At 58.9% G+C, this 19,777-nt stretch overlaps 1 protein-coding gene across 3 annotated transcripts in view; it reads right to left on the bottom strand.

The window, feature by feature from the left end:
* LRIG1 (leucine rich repeats and immunoglobulin like domains 1) overlaps positions 1-19,777 on the bottom strand; it is a 93,814-nt gene that overhangs the window by 10,752 nt on the left and 63,285 nt on the right. For all 3 annotated transcript variants that reach the window (XM_084902686.1, XM_084902687.1, XM_084902688.1), the window contains 9 exons: positions 16,840-16,977; positions 14,442-14,585; positions 12,883-13,026; positions 10,363-10,506; positions 9,298-9,441; positions 8,599-8,679; positions 5,715-5,786; positions 5,083-5,154; positions 1,775-1,938 (listed from right to left, as the gene is read on the bottom strand). In XM_084902686.1, coding sequence (XP_084758812.1) covers positions 1,775-1,938; positions 5,083-5,154; positions 5,715-5,786; positions 8,599-8,679; positions 9,298-9,441; positions 10,363-10,506; positions 12,883-13,026; positions 14,442-14,585; positions 16,840-16,977 — 1,103 coding nt within the window. The remainder of the gene's footprint in view (positions 1-1,774; positions 1,939-5,082; positions 5,155-5,714; positions 5,787-8,598; positions 8,680-9,297; positions 9,442-10,362; positions 10,507-12,882; positions 13,027-14,441; positions 14,586-16,839; positions 16,978-19,777) is intronic.

Here is a 19,777-nt window from a genome sequence, read left to right as displayed (position 1 = left end):
GTATATTGACAAATATGTGCAACTGTCATCACAGTCAATTTTAAAAAGATGTTCACTGCCTCCACAACAAACCCCATCCATGCGGGCTGCCATCCCTTCTCCCACCGCCCCTCCCAGCCCTCAGCAACCACTGATCCGCTTGCCACCTGTACTGGTTTTCCTATTTGTGACTGCAATCCTCCATCATGAGGTCTTTGTGAGGCTCATCTGTGTGGTATGACTGACTCCCTCTTTTACGGCCCAATGACATTCCCCTGCACGGCTCTGCTGCACCGGATCTACCCATCCATCACCGGGGCACTGGCTGGGTCCGCTTTTTGGCTATCCCAGGACCGTTGCTGTGAACCTGCGTACAAGGTGTTCATGTGGACATCCATTTCCCGCTCTCCCGAGCAGGGAGCTAAGAGCAGGACTGCTGTTTGGTTGCTTGAGGAACTGACAAGCTGTCTCCAAGCGGCTGCCCATTTCCCTCCCACCTGCATGCAGGGCTCCCTCTCCCCGCCCGCACCCTCGCTCATTATCTGAACCGATTCCTGCGATGCCTCTGGGTGTGATGCTCCCAGCTCAATTTTATAAAAAAGGATGGAAGACTAGCACAGAGCTTGCACCTTCGCTCCCTGCCACACTGACGACGCCTGGGTAGGAGCCCAAGGGGGTAAGAGGTGCTACAACCCAGAACATGCCAGGGCCACAGGCTGGAGGCTGCATGTAGCATATGAAGGGAAAGGAAAGGGAGAGGGGGCAGAGCACTGGACCTCAGAGAGCTCTGACCATCTGGTGCCCTAAGGACCAGGCCCCGAGGAGCACCAGGCACGGAGCCACCGGCCCCAGGGGTGGAGCTCCTGGGAGGCTGAGGAGTAAGAAAAGCTGATCCACGTTGGCCGGGTCTTAAGGCTGTACCAGACTGACCGGAAGAAGGTGGGGGGCGCGCACATGGCTGTGGCTATGTAGGACCAAGAAGTAGCCCACAGGGGCCCCCATATCACTAGGGGTGCTCCTGGTAATGATCACCAGAGCAGGGACCAGAGCTCAGGCAGACGGGGAGGACTGATGGAGGCAGCTGGACTCATCTCATGCTGGCCCAGCTGCTCCAGGCAGGCCCGGGGGACCCCCTTCCCCTCCCTCCACCTCGCTTATCCCCCCCCCCCCCCCCCCCCCCGGCTCGCTCCTGCTCAGAGCACAGACCAGGAATGGGAACACCTCACAAGTGGCCATTCTCGGGCCACGTCCCCTGGCCACTGCATTACTCCTCTCTGTGCTGGACCCAACCACCCCGGCCAAAGGCAAGAGCTGCGTTCCAACAACCAGAAGAAAAAAGAATTTTAAGCTACAAGTGCAGATTCGGTGGTTTGAGAAACAGCAAGAGGGCAAGTCAACATTAAGGAATTATTTTTACTACAGCGCATGTTCTCCTGGGACTCGTTCTTCCTGCATTTAACCTTTCATTCTTGGGGTTGGAAAGAAACACATTAAAACCAGCCTCAGACACTGAGCAGTCCACAGCGCCGACCCTCCTGAAACAACAGCCTGTCTTCCTGTAACCGATTCCTCTGATTTGTAACTGAACCAGCCCACTCCCTTCCGCCTGCAGGGTGGACTCCAAGAGCCACGTGAGGGCGGCCTGGCTGTAAATCCACGTGTGGGTTCAGTGGGAGGCAAGCAGCGCCCGGCGGCCGATGGAAACCACGCCGGGCTCCGCTCTGGTCACAGGAACCACCCCGGGACCAGCTCCTGGCCCCGCGCCCGGCACGGGGGAGACCACAGACGGGCTTACCACACACGAAACTCTCCGGGGGCACCGAGAAGATGCTCCGGCCCCGCAGCGCCTCCGGGTGGGCGCAGGTGGCGGTCACGGAGGCCTGCAGCGTCCGGCCCAGCAGCCACGGGGGCAGCCACCGCAGCTGGCAGTCACACAGGAAGCTCTCGCTGCTGATGCGGCTGCAAGAGAAACAGAGAAATGCTCTCAGTGCAACAGCGCCCGCCGCCCCGTCAGCTCCTGCCGTCCCCTCCCGGTCCCTCTGCAGCCACAGGCCATCCACCTGGAGATGCTGTAAAGCACAGCTTCTGGCTGCGGCCGGACAGACCCATGACCCGGCCTCTAACACGCTCGGGGTGATGCTGCCACGCGGGCCGAGGACCACGGGCACAGCACCAGCCGCGTTCAGACACGTCCTCCGACAGCCACGCTCTGCCGAGACAGGACGCTCACACTCCAGCCACAGGGAGCCGGGCTCCTGGTGAGCACGTGAGCTGCCTGGGGCCCGGGACCCGATCTCAGTGCTGCACTGGCTGCGGAGGGCCACTCTGCACGACTGAGCCTTGTGGGGGCAGGGCCGCGTGTCTCCTCAGAGGGGGGCCTGGCCCCCGCGCCGTCCGCCTGCGTCTCTCACCAGCACCAGGAGGCCCGCGGCCCCGCACCCAGAGCTGAGCTCTCGGCGCTGCTGGGGCATGGGAACGCGCCACTTTGGTTTTGTGAGGCTCCAACCAAAACAGAGAATATTTTCATTTTCATTTCTCAGCAACTGAGGATCCGCTTTTAAACAGAGATCGGAATCGCCGTCTCTGGACATTCCATCCTGAGCAGTCACTCGAAGATGAGCCAACCCGGGTCGCACTGCCCTGTCCCCGGGGCGCAGGAGACACCGGCTCCTGGTCACACACCGTCCCCAGGACACGTGTGCCCGGACACTCCAAGCGTCACACGGGCCATCACGCCACCAGCCTCCGTCTCACCCACCGCCTTCCTCAGATGCCACCCGAAGCAGCCAGGCAGCTGGTGCTCCCCGTTTCCCTCTGGCTGCGGAGGAGCCGGGCCTGGTCACAGCCAGGAGCGACGCTGAGCCGTTAGCCACTTACACCTTCGCCTCCCGCCGCTCCTGCCGCCCCGGACTAAGCTGACTTTGGGAAGGAGCTTTTTAAAGACAGAACAATTGCCTCAAAGCCATTATAAGTGTGACGCTTGCCCAGGCCAAACCTTCAAATCAGCTTTAGCTTTTCTCTTCCCTTGGTGGGCAGGTAGCTCTGTGCTCAGACCGAGGGGGCTGTTCTGCGGAAGAGTCAATGGCCTGGTGATGAGCGGAGGGGAGCGCTCCCTGACAAAAGCTCACGGGTCACTCCAGGGAGGGGATCTGGGTGCCGCCCCTTCCTCTCAAGCAGCAGGAGAGCCTGGTGCTGGGACAGGAACGTCCAGCCAGACACGGGGCCCTCCCTTGCGGCACCCAGCACCCAATGGGGGACAGGGACAGATCTCATCGGAGCCAAAGGAACTAACTGTGACATGGTCCTGGGTGAGAGACATGTGTGGAAGGGGTCAAGCCTCACACCACACCCTCAGCATCTTTGCTGGCCCGTGTTCCCGCATCCCATCCCGAGGGGTTCCCCATCCTCCACCATGAAGCCCCCCGGGAGCCCAGGCCGCACAAACCACGGGCGCTTGGCGGAGAGAGAGCTTTTCTAAGGACCACAGGACAGGGAGGGCCTGGCCTCCGTCCACACACACGAGTCGCTGCAAAGAAAGGCTGGGCTGAGACTGCACCAGGACCCTGCCAGCGGCCCAAGGCCCTGCAGACCGAACGCCTCGGGCCCCGGCTCCCAGCGCAGCCTCGCCAGCCGGCCCAGCGCTCTGTCCGCGGCTCCCTCGTGCCTTCCATGACTCCAGCTCCCAGTGTGTTTCTCATCACCGCTGTGGAAATCTACCCGGAGGATGACTAAGCACACAGCACAACCTGCCTCCGTCGGACGGGGAAGAAAACGACCGAGTGGAATCGCTGGTTCCCCGGCAGCGGGCTGGGCCCGGGGCCAGGCACAGCTGGGCCGCGCAGCGCCTGATGGGAAACGCAGGCCGAGGGCCAAGCCGTGCCTCCGGCCGCAGATGCGGGGGTGGGAGGGCCGTGTCCGCACCTGGAAGGGTCTAGCTGCTTCCAACTAGAACCCTGTCTCAGGAAACCGGAATTTATAGAAGGCCAAAAGGGACATCTTATCTCCCCGTCCTTCCCTTTCTCTCAAATATCCTCTTCCCATTTACGTAGCTATTTTTAACATTACTATATTTGAAAAGCTTCAAAAGCAGAAAGGTTGGAAGAAATGTCACATAAACACATTCTCACTGCTGAGACTTCACAATCAACGCTCGGCTCTGTGTGCCACGTCACCCCCTGTCCGTGCGCCCCTCCTCCCATGCACTCCGCTCTAACACAGGACGCTCCGAAAAGCACCTACGGGACGGGCTGGAACCTCACAGTCCAGTCATACCACGAGGGTGTCGCCAGGCCTGCTTCCCGCTCTGGTTCCTACGCCCCTGCCTGCCTGCAATCTGGGGTCCCCAGCGGCCTCAGGAGCGTCAGGGGGCAGACAGTCCTCCTGTGAGAACCGCAGCCACACCTCAGGGAACCAACTTGGTGGCCAGGACTCACTGGCTTCAGCACCAGATTTCTGCACAGGAAGAGGAAAGGATCATGGGAACTGCTGCCCAGGTCCCGAGACCAGCTCCTCTGCCACAGTCAGGACACAGGGAGCTCCGGCCGTCACCCATGGGCCTATGATGACAGCCCACAGCGCACACACACCGTGAACTCCAGGGGCCTTGGACCCGGATGCCCCACAGTAACCTCTGCCCTGCTCACAGCCCACATTCGTTAACACAGCCACTCAACACAGACCCTTCGTTTTAAGCAAACCCAGAAGATGAAATCGTGTCCCTGCCCTAATTAAAGGGGTGGCTGCATGGTCTAGAGAGCCCGTGGCCCCTGACTTAGAGCCGCAGCCGGGCCACCTCTTGTAAACCCAGCTGCCTGGCCCCCGGCCCCCCATCCCTCACACACAGTTTACGGCTGCCGCGCGCTACAGCCAGTCCTCACTGCCCAGGCAGACCCCACGGCATCCAGAGCTGGAGACCGCTGGAATGTGGTGTGCTCACCCCTGGTCCAGAGTAACCCCCCAGGGAATCTTTGTAAAAGGAAATTTAACTTAAGCACGACGGTAAGTGATAACAACTATTACATAAGATAAGGCACAATCCAAACAAGGCATTCCTTGCTCTGAAACTGCTGGTGCTAACGGGGGCCCAGAACCCCAGGTACTCACAGCTCTTTGAGGTTCTTCATCTTCGCAAAGGCATCGAACTGGACAGACCTGATCGCATTCTCACCAAGGTTCCTGCAAAAGAACACGCTTTACTGAGGCAGAGTGCGCCGGGCACCTCCTAGGCGTCTGAGCCCGGGGCTCGGGGTTTCCAGGCAGCCTGGCTGTGCAGGGCGCCTCGGGGGGAGCCAGACCCGTGTCCGGCCGATTCCACTGCCCGAGCTCTTTTCACAGACATGGCAGGAGCACGGGGAATAAGTCTGGAACCAAGCCAGCCTTCTCGGGAGAACCAGGAGAGGCCCGCTCACCACCCGACAGGCAGAAAACCTCCCACGACTTCTCTGAAGCCACTGCAGCGGCGATGCCGGGCTGGGCCGGGCCGAGCCGGGGCAGGGCAGGAGGCGGAGGGGACCTATCCATCGCTGGCTGCATTAATGGGAGCTCACCCCGGGCTGTGTGCAATGCAACTGCTCCTGGCACAGGCAAGTAAAGGCCAGAGCTGAAGCTGACATAACGAGAAGGAAGCAGCTGGCATTTCTGATCGCCGGCATCTCGGCTTATAACCGTGGTGAAGTGGCCAGCGGCTCCCGAGCCGCACCTGGTGGCCGGTAGGGAAGGTCTGCCCAGGTACTCACAGGTGCTCCAGGCTGTCCAGTCCGGAGAATGCTCTCTTAGCCACCGACTTGATCTTGTTTCCAGACAGAGATCTGCAGTTTCCAAACATCCAAAACGGGGAAGTGGAGGGTGGGGGAGCGGGGGTGGGGTGGGGTGGGGGAGAACAGGGAGGGGCGGGAGGAAGAGAACACAATTAGGGCAGTGCTGCCTGGTAAGTGTGTCCGGGACAGGCAGGTGGAAACCTGACCTGTGCTGAGCTCACGGGGCTGAAGAGCACAGGCCTTCGCTTTGGGAAAGGAAAGCCTGACTTTGTCTTCATTAGAACTCAGCGGCGATGACAGGCTGGAATTGCCAGAAAGGCCCCTCGAAACCTTAAGTGGAAATCACCTGGTCCTGCCTGCCTCTCTCCGCGGACCACCCGAAGGTGGAGCTGAAGGTTAGCCGTGGCCACAGAGGAGCAAGGACGCAGTCAGAGATGGAAATGAAAACTCAGAACCGAATGCCACCGACTGGAAACTGCATTCTGGATGGAGGTTCCCCAAGGAGGCGGGGGAGGGTCACGGAGCTGGCGCCCTAGTCTGCACCTGGGCCTGGGAGCTGGGACCTGCCTCAGAGCCCTCGGGGCCTGCAGGTGCGGCGCCCTGGCCTCCTGAGCAAGAACCCAGATTGTCAACGGCGCCCACGGACCAGGCTCATCACGTCCCAGAGAGGTGTTCTCCTGCCCGGCCCCTGGGGGCTCCTGCTTCCAGCAGGGAACAAAAAGAACCAAGGTCTCAGGGTGCCCTCCTCATCACCAGGCGCTCTGATGAGAGCCTGACACACAGGGCACTGGCTTCCGAGCACCCGGGAGCCCAGGCCTGTTAGAGGGACTGCTGGGAGTCGACCCTGGCGATCTGAGCTGCGACCTGGGGGACCATGTCTGGGCGGGCGGGTGGGCAGGAAGGCAAAAGCCGGCCTGGCTCATGCAGGGGGAAGGGGGAGGTTCCTCATCCAGATCCACTGAGAATCAGGAGCAAGATCTCGACTCAGGCCAGCTCCTCCTGCAGACCTACGTGAAGACTGGGACCCACTAGAAAAACAAAGCCCTGACCTCCCTGAAAGGACGAAAGACAGAAAACACAGCCTTGAAGAAATCCAAGGACGCGGGCAGCCCGTTGGGCCCAGCTCCAGACGAACTGCAAGGGCCCCGGGGACGTGGCAAGCCCCAGGTGCTCCTTCAGAAAGACAGACAGACGCAGCCGCCAGCCCCGGAGGCGGCGCTGCTTCCGCCTGCTGCCTGGCCACCGTGAGCCCGCGTCTGCGGGGCCTCCCCTGCCCGCCAGGAACACACTCTCCTCAGGGGCCGCTGCTTAGGAACCCCCTCCCCCAGCAACTGAGTGCAGCTCAGACACAGCCAGCTGCTGGCTGCCCCAGAGGTGACGGGGACACGGAGGCCAAGACCTCGCTGCCCTCCTTTCTCCCGGAGGCAGTCTGCAAGGATGTGAAGGCTCATCCGATGTCCACCACCTCAATCTGCAGCTTATAATTTACACCAAATACACTGTGCACAGATGCCAGTGGCCTCCCCTCTTCCTCCGCCCCCTCCCTGCAGCGGAGCAGTAACAGCACCCTGGCACTGAACCCCTCGCCCCAAAGCACCCCACCTCGGGTTACTCAGCTCCAGGTCCCAGCAAATGTTCTGACTGGTGAAATCTGTGCTTATTTCATCCAGTAACCACCCGTCACACTGACCTCTTCTACAAGGAGGGCAGGCTGTTATTTCTAATGGTGACAATAGCAATAAAACAAATTCTCAAGTTCTCAATTATGCAGGCTGATCACCCAGGGGGCAGATGAAAACAAGGCCCACATTCTCCTGCAGACATCTGGGGTGGGGGCAGGGCTTGCTGGCAGAGGACAGCCCCAGGCCAGGCTGCTGTGGAGGAAGAGAGGGGCTTCAGAGGAGGCAGCCCCCACACTGTGCTGTCATGGGGAAAGGGGCCAGGAGGTGGGGGAGGGGGTGAGGGGTGTGGAGCATTTTCCGGGAAAAGAACTGACTGGCATTTGTGACGAGCTGTCAGAACACAGGATGCAAGGAGAGACAGTCCTCAGCCCACACAGCTTCTGAGTACAGGAGGTATGCAACTCCATCTCAAGACACATCAGAAACATTCACTACCCTCTCCTGCCCAGGCTCCCGGGCCGCACTGCTGCTCCCTGCTCCCGGATGCTACTTCCTCCCACCCCCGCCTGCATCAGGGGCAGCTCGGGCCGCAGGCTCGTCTCCCCGGTCTGTCCTCCTCCGAACCCCCCTCGGAGAGGCAGGCGAACAGTGATCACTGCTCTGGTCCCCGCTCCTGCAGAGAGTGCTGGGGAGACACGTGGGTGAGTGCCACCCACCACCCACCAGCCGCGTGGTCCTGGGCAAACCCCTCCAGTTGTTTCCTCAACGGCAGAAAGGCCGCAAGGCAGCCTCGGGACTATTAGAGGTGACACGCACAGCCTCACAGAATGACTGGCCACGTCTAGGAACTCAGAACAAAGCGAAACAGCAGACACCTCGAATAAAGAGCAGCTACTCCATTACCCTTGTAAATGACTCTTAGAAATTATGATGGACAACAAAAATACTGATTCAAGACTCGCTTTCCACATTTCACACCATTTCTAGAAACTGAGGGAATGGTTAAGGCTCCTTTGTGCAAAGAACAAGGGAAGGCTTGGCTGTTTTCACATCAGTTCCGGACACCAGGTCTTCAGCCCTAAAGAAGCCACGCCCAGGCCACAGGAGCCCTGGCCCGAGAAGCTGGCAGTACGCCTCCCTCTCTCCTACTCAGACTCCTCTTCCCAAAGGAACACACGCACACACGCCAGCCCTCCCTGGCTGCCCCGGGACCAGGGACCGGGAGACGTCGGCATACTCACAGCTTGCTGAGGCTGTCGAGCCCCGTGAAGGCACCACTTGTGTCCTCTATTGTGCCCGAGATCTCGTTATGGCCCAGGTCCCTGGGGAAGACAGACAGACAGCTCACTACCCAGCACTCAGTCCCGTCTTCACAGGAGGTGGAGGACAGACTGACACTCAAGGGAGAGAGGCGCGGCCGCCGAGCCGTGCGGTGAGCCTGGCCTTCCCAGCTTCCCGCAGGCCTGAGGCACGCTGAACAAGCAGCTCCCCGACCTCAGCTGCTCCCCGTGGGCAGGGCCGAGAAGAGGGGTTGAGGACACCTGGCCTGGTACTAAGTCAGGTTTCCATCTGCTCTCTCACCAACCAGAGACGCTTTTCCTTTCCTTTCTCTTTAGTCCTCACCGAGACAAGCTAATTGACTTTTAGTGAGAGGGGAAGGTAGAGAGAGAGGAGCATCTATGTGAGAGAGCACTGACTGGATGCTGCCTTCCGTACTTGCCCTGATTGGGAATCAAACCCACAACCTTTCAGTACACGGGTCAACACGCGCACCAGTTCTTTCCCCGCTGATAATATAAAGGGGTGAGACTGCGCACTGAATAGGTCTGTTCTGGGTCCAGTTCTGACTGGCAGCTGGTGAAAGGGGCCTCAACCAAGCAGCTGGCTGCCCACCTGCCCCCCCGTGGGGGCCCCTCCACCACCCCCACAGTGAGACGTACAAGACACGCAGGTTCCGGAGTCCCTTGAAGGCGCCCTCCGCAATGTGGCTGATGGAATTGTGGCTGAGGCGCAGGGTGCTCAAGCTGCTGAGGTCGGCCAGGCTCCCCTCGTCCAGCCGTGTGAGGTTGTTGAAGGACAGAGTCCTTGGAGGGAGAGACGGGGAGGGAAGCCATGTCACTGAGGTTGCCCAGGTTCCCTCTCCCCTCCTGGGCATCAGCCATGGCAGCCGGTGAAAGGGGCCTCAACTAAGACTGGGACTGAGAAACCTTGCACTTAAGCTGAAGTAACAGACGCAATGAGGATCCACTTTCTTCCTCCAGAACAACCATCTTTTAGAGCTGGGGCGAGAGTGGGGCAGGGGCAGGAGCAGGGGCAGGGGCAGGAGCGGGGCAGGGACGTGTCCACCCTGCCGCCCACCCTGGCGGGCTGCCTCGCACCGTCTCAGGGACCTTGGACACCAGCGCGGGCTCCCGGGCCCAGTCGGGCCTGTCGGGGAGTCTCCCAAAGGGACGCAGGGCCATCTGTCTCAGTAAAACGCAGTCACAGGCACAGGCGCCTCGCCTCCAGGCCAGGGTGGGGAGGAAGGGGAGGAGCCAGTGTGGCGACCTGGCTACGCAGGAAGGCAGAGACCGCGAGGGCCTGTAACTCGTCCCTCAGCCTGTCGCCATCTCTCAGGCCCACAGTCCTTTCTGTGTTTGAGCCCAGTAGCCCCTTCCCGAAAGAAGTCCGTGCTCCTTGTAGCCACTGTTGTGCAACAGCTCTGAACAGCTGCAAGGAGAACCTCCTGCAGGCTGCCCGGACCCTCTCCAAGCCCAGGCGGCCCAAGCCCCCCTAGGGAACAGAGGGAGGGGAGCAGGAAGGGTCAAGCTCAAACCACCGAGGTCTGCAGCCTCGGGGTCCTGCTCCGGGCCTGGTGCTGGGCCCTGGCCTCCCTGCTGACAGCCAGTGCCTCCTCTGGGCTGCCCGCCTGAGCCCACCCGCCCACTGAGCTGTGGGAAGCCCAGGCCGCCAGCCACGCCAGGAGGCAGTGTCTAATGGCACAGCGCACAGCGGGTGACACTCACAGCTCATGCAGCTTCTGGCAGAAGCTCCAGCCGTCGCGGTTGATGCGGGAGATGGAGTTGTTGCCGAGGTGGAGCTGGTGCAGGGCGGTGAGGCCGTAGAGCGAGCCGCTGTTCACCTCCACCAGGCTGTTGTGCTCCAGGTGCCTGCAAAGACAGCCACGTGCGTGATGGAGGCGGCGGCCCCGGCCACGCCCCACAGCGAGGGCAGGGGCTGGCGCCCAGGACCCGACACCGCAGAGACTCTGGTCGGCACCAAGAACCCAATAACAGTGCATGAGTGTGTACATGTGTGCGTGCGTGTGTGTATGTATACGTGTAGGACAAGACAGGAAAACCCAAACAGATGATGGTGAGTGTCCAGGCCAGGTTCAGAAGCAAGCACACAGAGGGGCAGATGAGCTGCACACAGAGGGCAGACAGAGCTCATGAAAGAAAAACCTTACAGAGGAGGAAACCGCCAGAGACACAGCTTTAGCTCTGGCGGTGACCCCTTGGATTTAAATCCTAATTTTGCTCCTCTGTGAGCTGCATGACCTGGACATCTGGAAAATGGAGGTGCCCAAGAGAACTACTCCACAGGGCTGCCGAGAGGGACACGAGAAAATTCAGCATGCACTGGAGGCTTGCGCTTCCGCCAAGAGGAAGCCAGGACACGGCCACCGGCTTCCTGGCCTGCAGCCTGGGCCTGCACGGCCTCACCCGGACAGAAGCCATCACCCACATGCTGCCCCACCTTGTATTACCAGGACCCTGGGCGGCCACATCCGCCATTATCCGCCCACCTGCTGCTGCTGCACAAAAGGAAGCACGACGCTTACTAACTCAGGCAGCTGATCACCCACCGTGTGTGCATTTGTTCAACATGAAAACCACGTGTGCGAGCTCACTGCACTTTCCTGCAAATTCTCTTTCAGCTCAGCCCACCCAGCACACAACCACCTAGATGTCAAAGTCTAAAATGACAGCTTTAAGATGTCAAGTGAAAGTGTACTTAAATATGTAAAAACAGAGGTACACCAGGTCCAAGGCAGGTAGAGGAGAGAGGGAGAAGCACATCCTCAGTGTGTGTGAGTACATGTATGTGTGTGTTTATATGTGTGTGTGTGTGTTAGCGTGTATGTGTGTGTGTGTATGTGGGTGAGTGTGTGTGTGTTTGTGTGTGTGTGTGGTTGCCCAAAGTCCTTGTAATATTAAGCATGAGGTAACGTGTGTGTGTGGGGGGGCATATATGTGTATGTGACTGAGTGTATGTGTCTATGTGCGTGTGAGTTATGTGTATGTGTTTGAGTATCTGAATGTATGTGTCAGTACGTGTGTGAGTATAAGCCATGTGTGTATATCTGTGTCAGTATGTGAGTATATACGTATATGTGAGAATATGTATATGTTTGAGTGTACATCAGTATGTATGTGTGTGTGTGTGTGTGTGTGTAAATTGTGTGTAAGAGTAATTGTGTTATATGTGTGTGTGAATGTTAGAATGTGTATATCTGAGTGTATGTGAGTGTGTCAGCATGTGTATATGAATGTGAGTATATGTGTGTGTATGTATATGTGTGAGTATATGTGTATGTGTGAATGTGACAGTGTGTATATGTGTGTGTGTGTATGTAAATGTGTAAAAGTATGTATGTGTGAATGTAAAAGGCATGATTGAGAGACAGCACGATGGAACAGGAACTAGAATTGTTTTTGTTTTAGTTGCAAAGAAAACTAATAAAAAACTATTAAAAAAAACACAGTCACGTCATGTGTGGAGACTGGAGGGAGCGGGACAGTGTCTTGAACAAGTGAAACCACTGACCATAAAGCAAGACATCTCAGACTGACAAACCGACAGCAGTCAAATGTCTAACGTGGCCCAGCCACCAGCAGGACGACAACCAGGAAACCTCAGCAGAAAAGAGACGTGATTGCCTCTGGGAGTACAAGCTGGGGAGGAGACGCGGGCAGGAGGTGGACACCACACCTTCCTCCCAGTCTGAGCACGTGGTCAACTGCAAGGCAGGCTCCTTCTGACAAAGAGCCGACACATCTAAATGTCTGAAAACAGAGGCGGGCAGCTGCCTTCTCTGCCCTCGCTGCATGCTCTTGCGGTTTTGCGTGACTTGGCGGCGGCACGGGCAGCGACTGGCACATCTGCTCCCTGGACAGAGGGGCAGCTGCACCAATGCCGAGGAGCTCACCAAACGAGCATCTCCCAGGACGAGCTGGACATGCCGGCCCATCAGACTGTCAGAGCCCAATCGGAAAGGGGACGTTCTGCAGGGTGTGGGGCGGGGGAGGCCATGGGAGGAGAGCAGCGAAGTAGGGGGAGCCCCAGAAGGATGGCCTGTCTTCACTACCTAATGTTCTCACCAAATCCACTAAACTGCCCCGAGACTGTCCTAATCTTCCAGGGAAGCACCTTATCTGGAGCCCCCAAAAGCACGGAGTGAGGCCCCAGCAAAGTCCTAACGGCCCTTGGGCAGAGGGCGATGCAGACAGACCACAGGCCCCCGGCGTGGCCCGCGCACTCACAGTGTGTGCATCCGGGACAGCCCCCAGAAAGCCCCGTCCGTCAGCCGGCTGATGTTGTTCCGCTGCAGCTTCAGCACCTCCAAGCTGTCCAGCCCCTGGAACGTCAGGCCCTCGATCAGCCGGATCCGATTCCGATTGAGGTCCCTAAAGAGACAAAGCCGGTGGGTTCAGAGCAGCTGGCATGACCCCTCACCTGCAGCCAAGCCCACAGCCACTGCTGGGTTTCCAGGGAAAACCCGGGTGGGGGTCCTGGTGGAGCTGGTGTGCAAGGCGCCCACCAGGCAGCCCCGGCACTGCCCGGCCCCGGCTGAGGAACAGAGGAGGGGAGCGCTCCTGAGCTAGGGTACCCATTCCTCCATGATGGCCGTCTGCAGAGAGGAGGGGGCAGGACTCAGGATGCAAACACCCCAGGTGAGATGCCTCGGCTCAGCAACAGAAACCCACACCAGACGCCTCACCAGGAAAAATCTAACCACCGAGACCAAACAGGAGTGACACTGCCCACTGGAAGCACTCGCAGCATCTCCAGTCACAGAGAGCAAGCTGTCACTGCCCACGAGGAGTGAGGGCACTGGGCATGCCACGGAGCACGCGTTTGGCTTCTGGCCCGTGTGATAAAGCTCAGTTAGCCACAAGATTTCAGGAATCTGGGGGCTGGGTCCAGCAGCAGCCCTGGTGGGAGGGACGGGGAACACAGGCTCATCAGAAAGCCCTTCGTTTTCCCCGAATACTTGGGCAGAAACTCATGGCCTGCCTCACACAGACCCTCCGAGGAACAGGACCTGGGATGCAGGACAGAACCGGGCGCTGGTGGGGTGCATGTGAAGCCAGGCAGAAGCAGCGCTGGATACACCCCATTCTGCTGTCACACATAGCTCTGAACACCTGTTTTTCTCTGTTTAAACAAAATCCCAATAGTGGCTTATTTTCCTGAGATATATTCCTTTGCTGCAAAGAAGATACAGGAAATAAACCTAGAACAAATACTCCATCAGGTTCTGAAAATAGAGGCTTTCTGGACTCCAAACTCGGGACCATTCCCAGAGGGTACGGGCCTTGGTCATCAAAAACTAAATAAAGAAATCCTTTCGTCAGAAAAGATAAATCATCCACCCACTAGGAGATGAAGACGACGGCCCTCTCTTGCTCAGGACTCCCTCCAGCTACACTCACTTCTCTCACACTGACCCCGCGCTGGGCACCATAGTGCCCTGGCACAGACTGCATGGTCCCTTTAAAAAGACAGAACCTCCACGACCAATAAGGAGTCCCGCAGCCTGAGCCCCACCCATGTGGCTAGCAAGCAGCCCTCCTCCTTGTGCTCTGGAGTGACCACAGGTCGCACCCTCCATCCTCAGTGGGTCTTGGTGGCCTGAGAGCCGTAGGCACCAGACCAGCGTCTAGTCTGCTGTGACTGGTGTCGCCACTGGGTCACTGCGGGTTGTTCACGCAAGCTGGGCCCGGAGCGAGGAAGGAGCTGCCTTTGACTGAGGTCCTTGGGGAAGTTTGGCCTCCATCAGGTTTGTGACCTGAATTAATATGTGGGTTTCTACACTCACAGTTGTGTCAACCTGGGCAGCTTGAATGCTTTCACAGGAAGCTGGGTGATCCTGTTCTTGCTCAGGCGAAGCGTCAGCAGCGACCGTGACAGACCATCAAAAGCTCCGGACTCCAGGGTGCCGATCCGGTTGCTTGCCAGGTTGCTGGAAAGATCGGGAGAGAAAATACAGCGGTCAGCAGGAGGCCTTCCTTGTTCTGTTACGAACAGCAGACCCGCCAGCCTAGGAAAATAAGCCACCACCCCAGTGACACAGGCCTCCTGAGACACTGTCATCCACAGGACAGCCAGTGAGGAGGGGACAGGACCGCCCACTGGACAGCACTGCCCACGGGACAGCCAGTGAGGAGGGGACAGGACCGCCCACTGGACAGCCAGGTGAGGAGGGGACAGCACTCCCCACGACACAGCCAGTGAGGAGGTGACAGGACCGCCCACGGGACAGCCAGTGAGGAGGGGACAGCCAGTGAGGAGGGGACAGCACTGCCACGGGACAGCCAGTGAGGAGGACAGCACTGCCCACGGGACAGCCAGTGAGGAGGACAGCACTGCCCACGGGACAGCCAGTGAGGAGGACAGCACCGCCCACGGGACAGCCAGTGAGGAGGGGACAGCACTGCCCACGGGACAGCCAGTGAGGAGGGGACAGCACCGCCCACAGGACAGCCAGTGAGGAGGACAGCACCACCCACGCAGGACGGAGCTGTGTCTGCCTGGAGCCATGCACTGCAGCCAGTGGGTGACCCCAGGAGGTGACCCACTGGAAATAAGCACCGCCACCTCTGGCACCTTACACCCCATCCCTGCTGGGTTCTGCCACCTCCAGAGCCACCTGCAGGATTCCTTCTCAGCACCCATAACTCAAGGTGAGGGTTCAAGGTGAGAGAAGCACCAGGAAGCAGAAAGTCACTGTGAGGCAAGGCCCAAGTGGATGTCACCATTTGGGGAAACAGTCTTTAATTTTGAAGTGGGTCTTGTATGGCTTATGTAATGAATGTGCACAAGCCCACTCATGGAAGCCTTTTTAAATCTATCAAAGACGCTCCAGTTAAAGAGGCTGGCCCAGAATCCCTTCAGAACACAAGTCGCACAGCGATGGGAGCCACTGCCAGGATTACACGTGTAAGAACACCTCCCCTGGCAGCGCCCGGCAGCCCACAGCCCGCCTCTGTGGTCCCACTGTGCGCACTGACAGAGCGGTAAGAGGAGAAAAGACAGAAAGGGGGCACACTGAGATTCCCATGAGACGCTACCACTACCTCTCCGGTTCCCCGAACAAACACGGGTTTGAGTGGCTTAAGCCAAAGGAGGAAGCTTAGAGAACTTTCAACAAGGAGGGAGGGAACAGGCATTTCGCGCTCCACCAGGCAGCAGCCAGGACAGGACACAGGAGGATCCTGTGCCAATGGGCTGGACGGCTCTTCCCATCACTCCGGGATGAAGGACGTCTGGGGCAAAGGCACACGCTCCGGGAGCCAAGGGAAAGCGCCCTGCGCTCAGGCAGAGAGAAGGCGCTGCCTCTCCGCTCAGCAGGTGGTGTCCTGGTTCCACACAAGGAGGTGTCCAGCGGGGGGCAGCTCTGCAGAGCCTGCCTGGGCCCTGGGCTCCACCCTGGCCTCCCGTTTCCAGTCCTGGGCCTCAGTGCAGCCTGAGAGAAACCTCTCAGCTCCCTGCGGGCCGGGAAAATGCTCGCGCCGAGCCTGGGCCGCGCGAGCAGATGGGTCGCCGTGACCCATCCAGCCTCGCAGACGGTCTCCAGTGTGTCAGGACGGAGTAGGGTGGGAGTGCACTCACACATCATCAGAACGTGTCCCTCCGCCAGGGCCTTCAGTTCCTCCCCAAAGCAGCCTTTTCCACCAACAGGCAGTGGGTTAAACAGGTTTTAACTTTCCTCCCATCTGCCGTCCGATGGTATGAGAGAGCGCCGTAAGGTGGGTAAAAGCAAAACAGCCTGACAGCAAAACCCAGCCGGTTCTGAGAACCCGCAGCACGGAGCACCAAGTGAGCATCTCAATGGTGTGTGGTGCTAGACAGACGCGCGGACAGGACAGGGCGCCTCGCAGAGGTCCGTCGTCCTTCCTCGAGTGCTGGCCCCTCTCCTCTCCGCCTTCCTGGGAGGCAGCCCCATAAGCGGGAAAGAGAGCGGCTTTGTAGCCAGGGCAGGCCTGTATTTGAGGCTCAAATCTCTGAGTGGTGAGTCTAAGCTCACCCGTATGCCCCCGGCCTCGGCTGCCTGTCTGACTCTAACACTCTCCCACAGAGGACACAGCCCTGGGCGCCCGGCCCTGGCCCTGCAGAGGCCGCACAGGAGCTCTGTGCCCAGGCCCATGGCCTCGGCTGAGAAGAGGAAGCGCCCTCCCTGCCACCAGCCCGGGCGCCCGCAGCGCGGAGGCACTTACAGCTCCTTTAGGGGCGGTCCCTGCAGGAAGCAGGCGCTGGTCACCACCGTAAGGTCGTTCCAGCTCAGGTCCAGCACCTCCAGCGCCCGGTAGGCCATCAGCTGGCGGCCCTCCACGCTGCGGATCTGGTTGTGCTGCCTGAAACACAGAGGGAGGTCACTCGAGCATGCCTTCTTGCACAGAAACAAGTCCTTTCCCCACCACTTTATTTAGACACATTCTTTCCTGTTTTGCTCTCAGAAAATTACAAACGCGGTGACACTCCAAGTGCAGTCCCCTCTTCTCCCTCCCTGGAGCTGTCACCAGCTGGGTGGTGCTAGACAGAGCACCCACGTCTGTCTGGGCAAGTCCGAGTTCCTAGCCCAGGCTGCTCCCCACAGGGCAAGAACACAGGGGACACTTCAGACACCCGCAGAGCGCATAGCACGAACAGAACCTGGGGCTCGCTGATACCCCCTCCCGTCAGCCAGCGCCCGTGCGACCAGCCAGCTCCCAGTGTCCCAGTGCTTCTCTCAAACCTTCAGGCCCTCGTACAACCCCCCCCCCCCCCCACTTACAGGGCTGCAGGCACCAGAGCCCACAGCCAGTTTGATCCATCCCAACACGTCATTATACTCCTCACATTTTACCAACACCTACCACGTGCCCGGCGTGGAGATAGGCACAAGGGATTTTTTAAAAAGACAAAATCTCCCAGGAGATCAGGAACCTGGCACTGGATCTAACGAGACTGACTCCGCCCTCTGCCTCTAGCCCTGGTCACTGATCCTGCTTCCACGCCTGGAAATGTGGGCTCCACATCTCAGCCCAGAGCACTCGGCCCTGCGATGTCCTGCAGCTGCCGCCTCGCACCCGGGCCTTCCCTGTTCTCTTCCTCTGTGCTGCCACCACCACTCACCTGGCCAGTGGCCCAGTTCCCTACTCATTCTGGGGACACGGGGATCCACCCTGACCCACACGGAAGCATGTGCAGATTTTAGCGTAAGGATTCCGTATTGCACCCCCTCCGAGAAAGACGTCTAACCACAGTGGTTCAAACGTACCTTTAATTCTGTTTCTGACAAAGCTACAGTCTGATCAACGTGCCAGTGTTTATTCATCGGGAGAAAGACAGTCCATGGAAAGCAAGGCTGGAGGGGGCGGCCGTGCGTGGACCCGGCCCAGCCTGGCAGTCTCACCACCCAGTCTCATCGAGGCTCAGACACCCGTGTGGCGGGGGCAGCCCTGGCTCTGGGTCCCGGCGCCCCTGGGCCAGGCTCGGAGTCAGCAGTGTCAGGGCCACAGCCATCAGACATTATCTCTCTCTCTCTCTCTCTCTCTCTCTCTCTCTCTCACACACACACACACACACACACACACACACACACACACAGCCAGGCGCTACTTACCAAGTGGCATCTCCTTTAAACAAACCCTGGACCAAATCCGCTCCAGCAGCGTGAACAAGGCCCTCTTCCCAGAAGCCCGGGGCCTCTCACCCCTCCTTTGTGTCCTCACCACTCTCCCAGGCTCTGAGCCCACGGCCCTTACAAGGCTCAGCTCCACACCCAGGGAATCTCCAGAATGAAAGACCGCTTCTTCCCCTCACGCCCCCGCCTGCCCCTGCCAAGTTCTTTGAGTTCTTTATTATGAAGTTCTTAGTGAAGATAGTCTCTGCAGTTTTCTGACTCAAAAAGGAAAAGAAAGGGTAAGAGAAAAGAAAAGGGAACCTTTATTATGTAAAGTATGGGAAAAAGAGAGGAAAAGGCAGCAGAGCCTGCCTTCCCGGGAACTGTGGGAGCCAGGACGCCTCTGAAAGGACGGGAAGGGGCGCCAGGGCCTGAAGGGGAACAAAGAGGGGGCCGCACACAGTGGAGGGGCCACGGGCAGCTGCTGGAACCCACTCTTCTCCCTGCCTCCACTGCCTTTCCTCGTGCACACATCTCCCGTCCTGTCAGCCTGTTTTCTCACTGAGCCAGGAATGCCCCCGCCCCGCGCTAGGGGGTGCGGACTAGCTGGGAGCTGGGAGAGCTCCTGAGGGAACGGAGCAGTGAGGCGCCATGGAGATGAGAGCGGGCAGAGGAGCCTGGGCGATACAGAGGCAGGAAGGATGCGCCTGGAGACCAGGGTGCTGGTGCCCTACGGGAGGGCAGGATGCCGATGCCGGAGACAGGGATGCAGCAGGGCAGAGCAGAGGGGGTCCTGGAGCTGGCAGGGCAGGCGGGGCAATGCCTCCGGATCAGGCTGATGAGCAGGAATCATGTCACAGGGCCAGGGGAGGGGCAACACAGATGCAAACAGACATGAGACAGAAGGAGGGGAGGTCCATAGGAAATGGCAGCAGAGTGGCACTGAATGGGACGCCCGGTGCTCTAATCTGCAGGCGTCAGGATAACCAGGTGAGCAGGCCACAAGGCCACACGTGGCTCTTCGCCCACTTGCCACCTATCCGGGAGTGGCTGCTTCTAGACTATACAGACAGCCCCGCCCTCAACACCACCCAGGCAGCCTGATTACAAAATGAGCAGAGAACTTGAATGGATGCTTCCCCCATTGGAAAAGGCTCACCAATGGCCAAGAGCACATGAAAAGATGATCAGCACCACGATCGTTAGGGCTGTGGAGAAACCGAAACCCGGGGGACTGCTGCAGAAAGTGGTATGGTTGGGCCTCAAAATCACCAACAAAACCAAAGAAGGTGCACACTCATCTTCCGAACCTCTGAACCCTTGTCTGTGTTCTTACAGCGAAGCTGGCCAATAACTGAACACCTGCAGGCAGCAGGCCGGGCCGACCCAGCGAACGCTCGCGTGAGGTGGGTCCTAATCCCATTCCTGGCCTCTCCGTTGGAGAAACAGGCTCAGGGCAGCTGGGATTTGCAGAGTCACAGATGGGAAGTGAAGGAGCCAGCACACAAGGCCAGGGCAGCAGGCCCACCCACAGCCCATCCGAGAGGCTC

Source organism: Pipistrellus hanaki (assembly GCF_964339955.1).
Source record: "Pipistrellus hanaki genome assembly, chromosome: 13".
Classification (NCBI taxonomy): Eukaryota; Metazoa; Chordata; class Mammalia; order Chiroptera; family Vespertilionidae; genus Pipistrellus; species Pipistrellus hanaki.
This window is presented reverse-complemented; position numbering and strand designations above follow the sequence as displayed.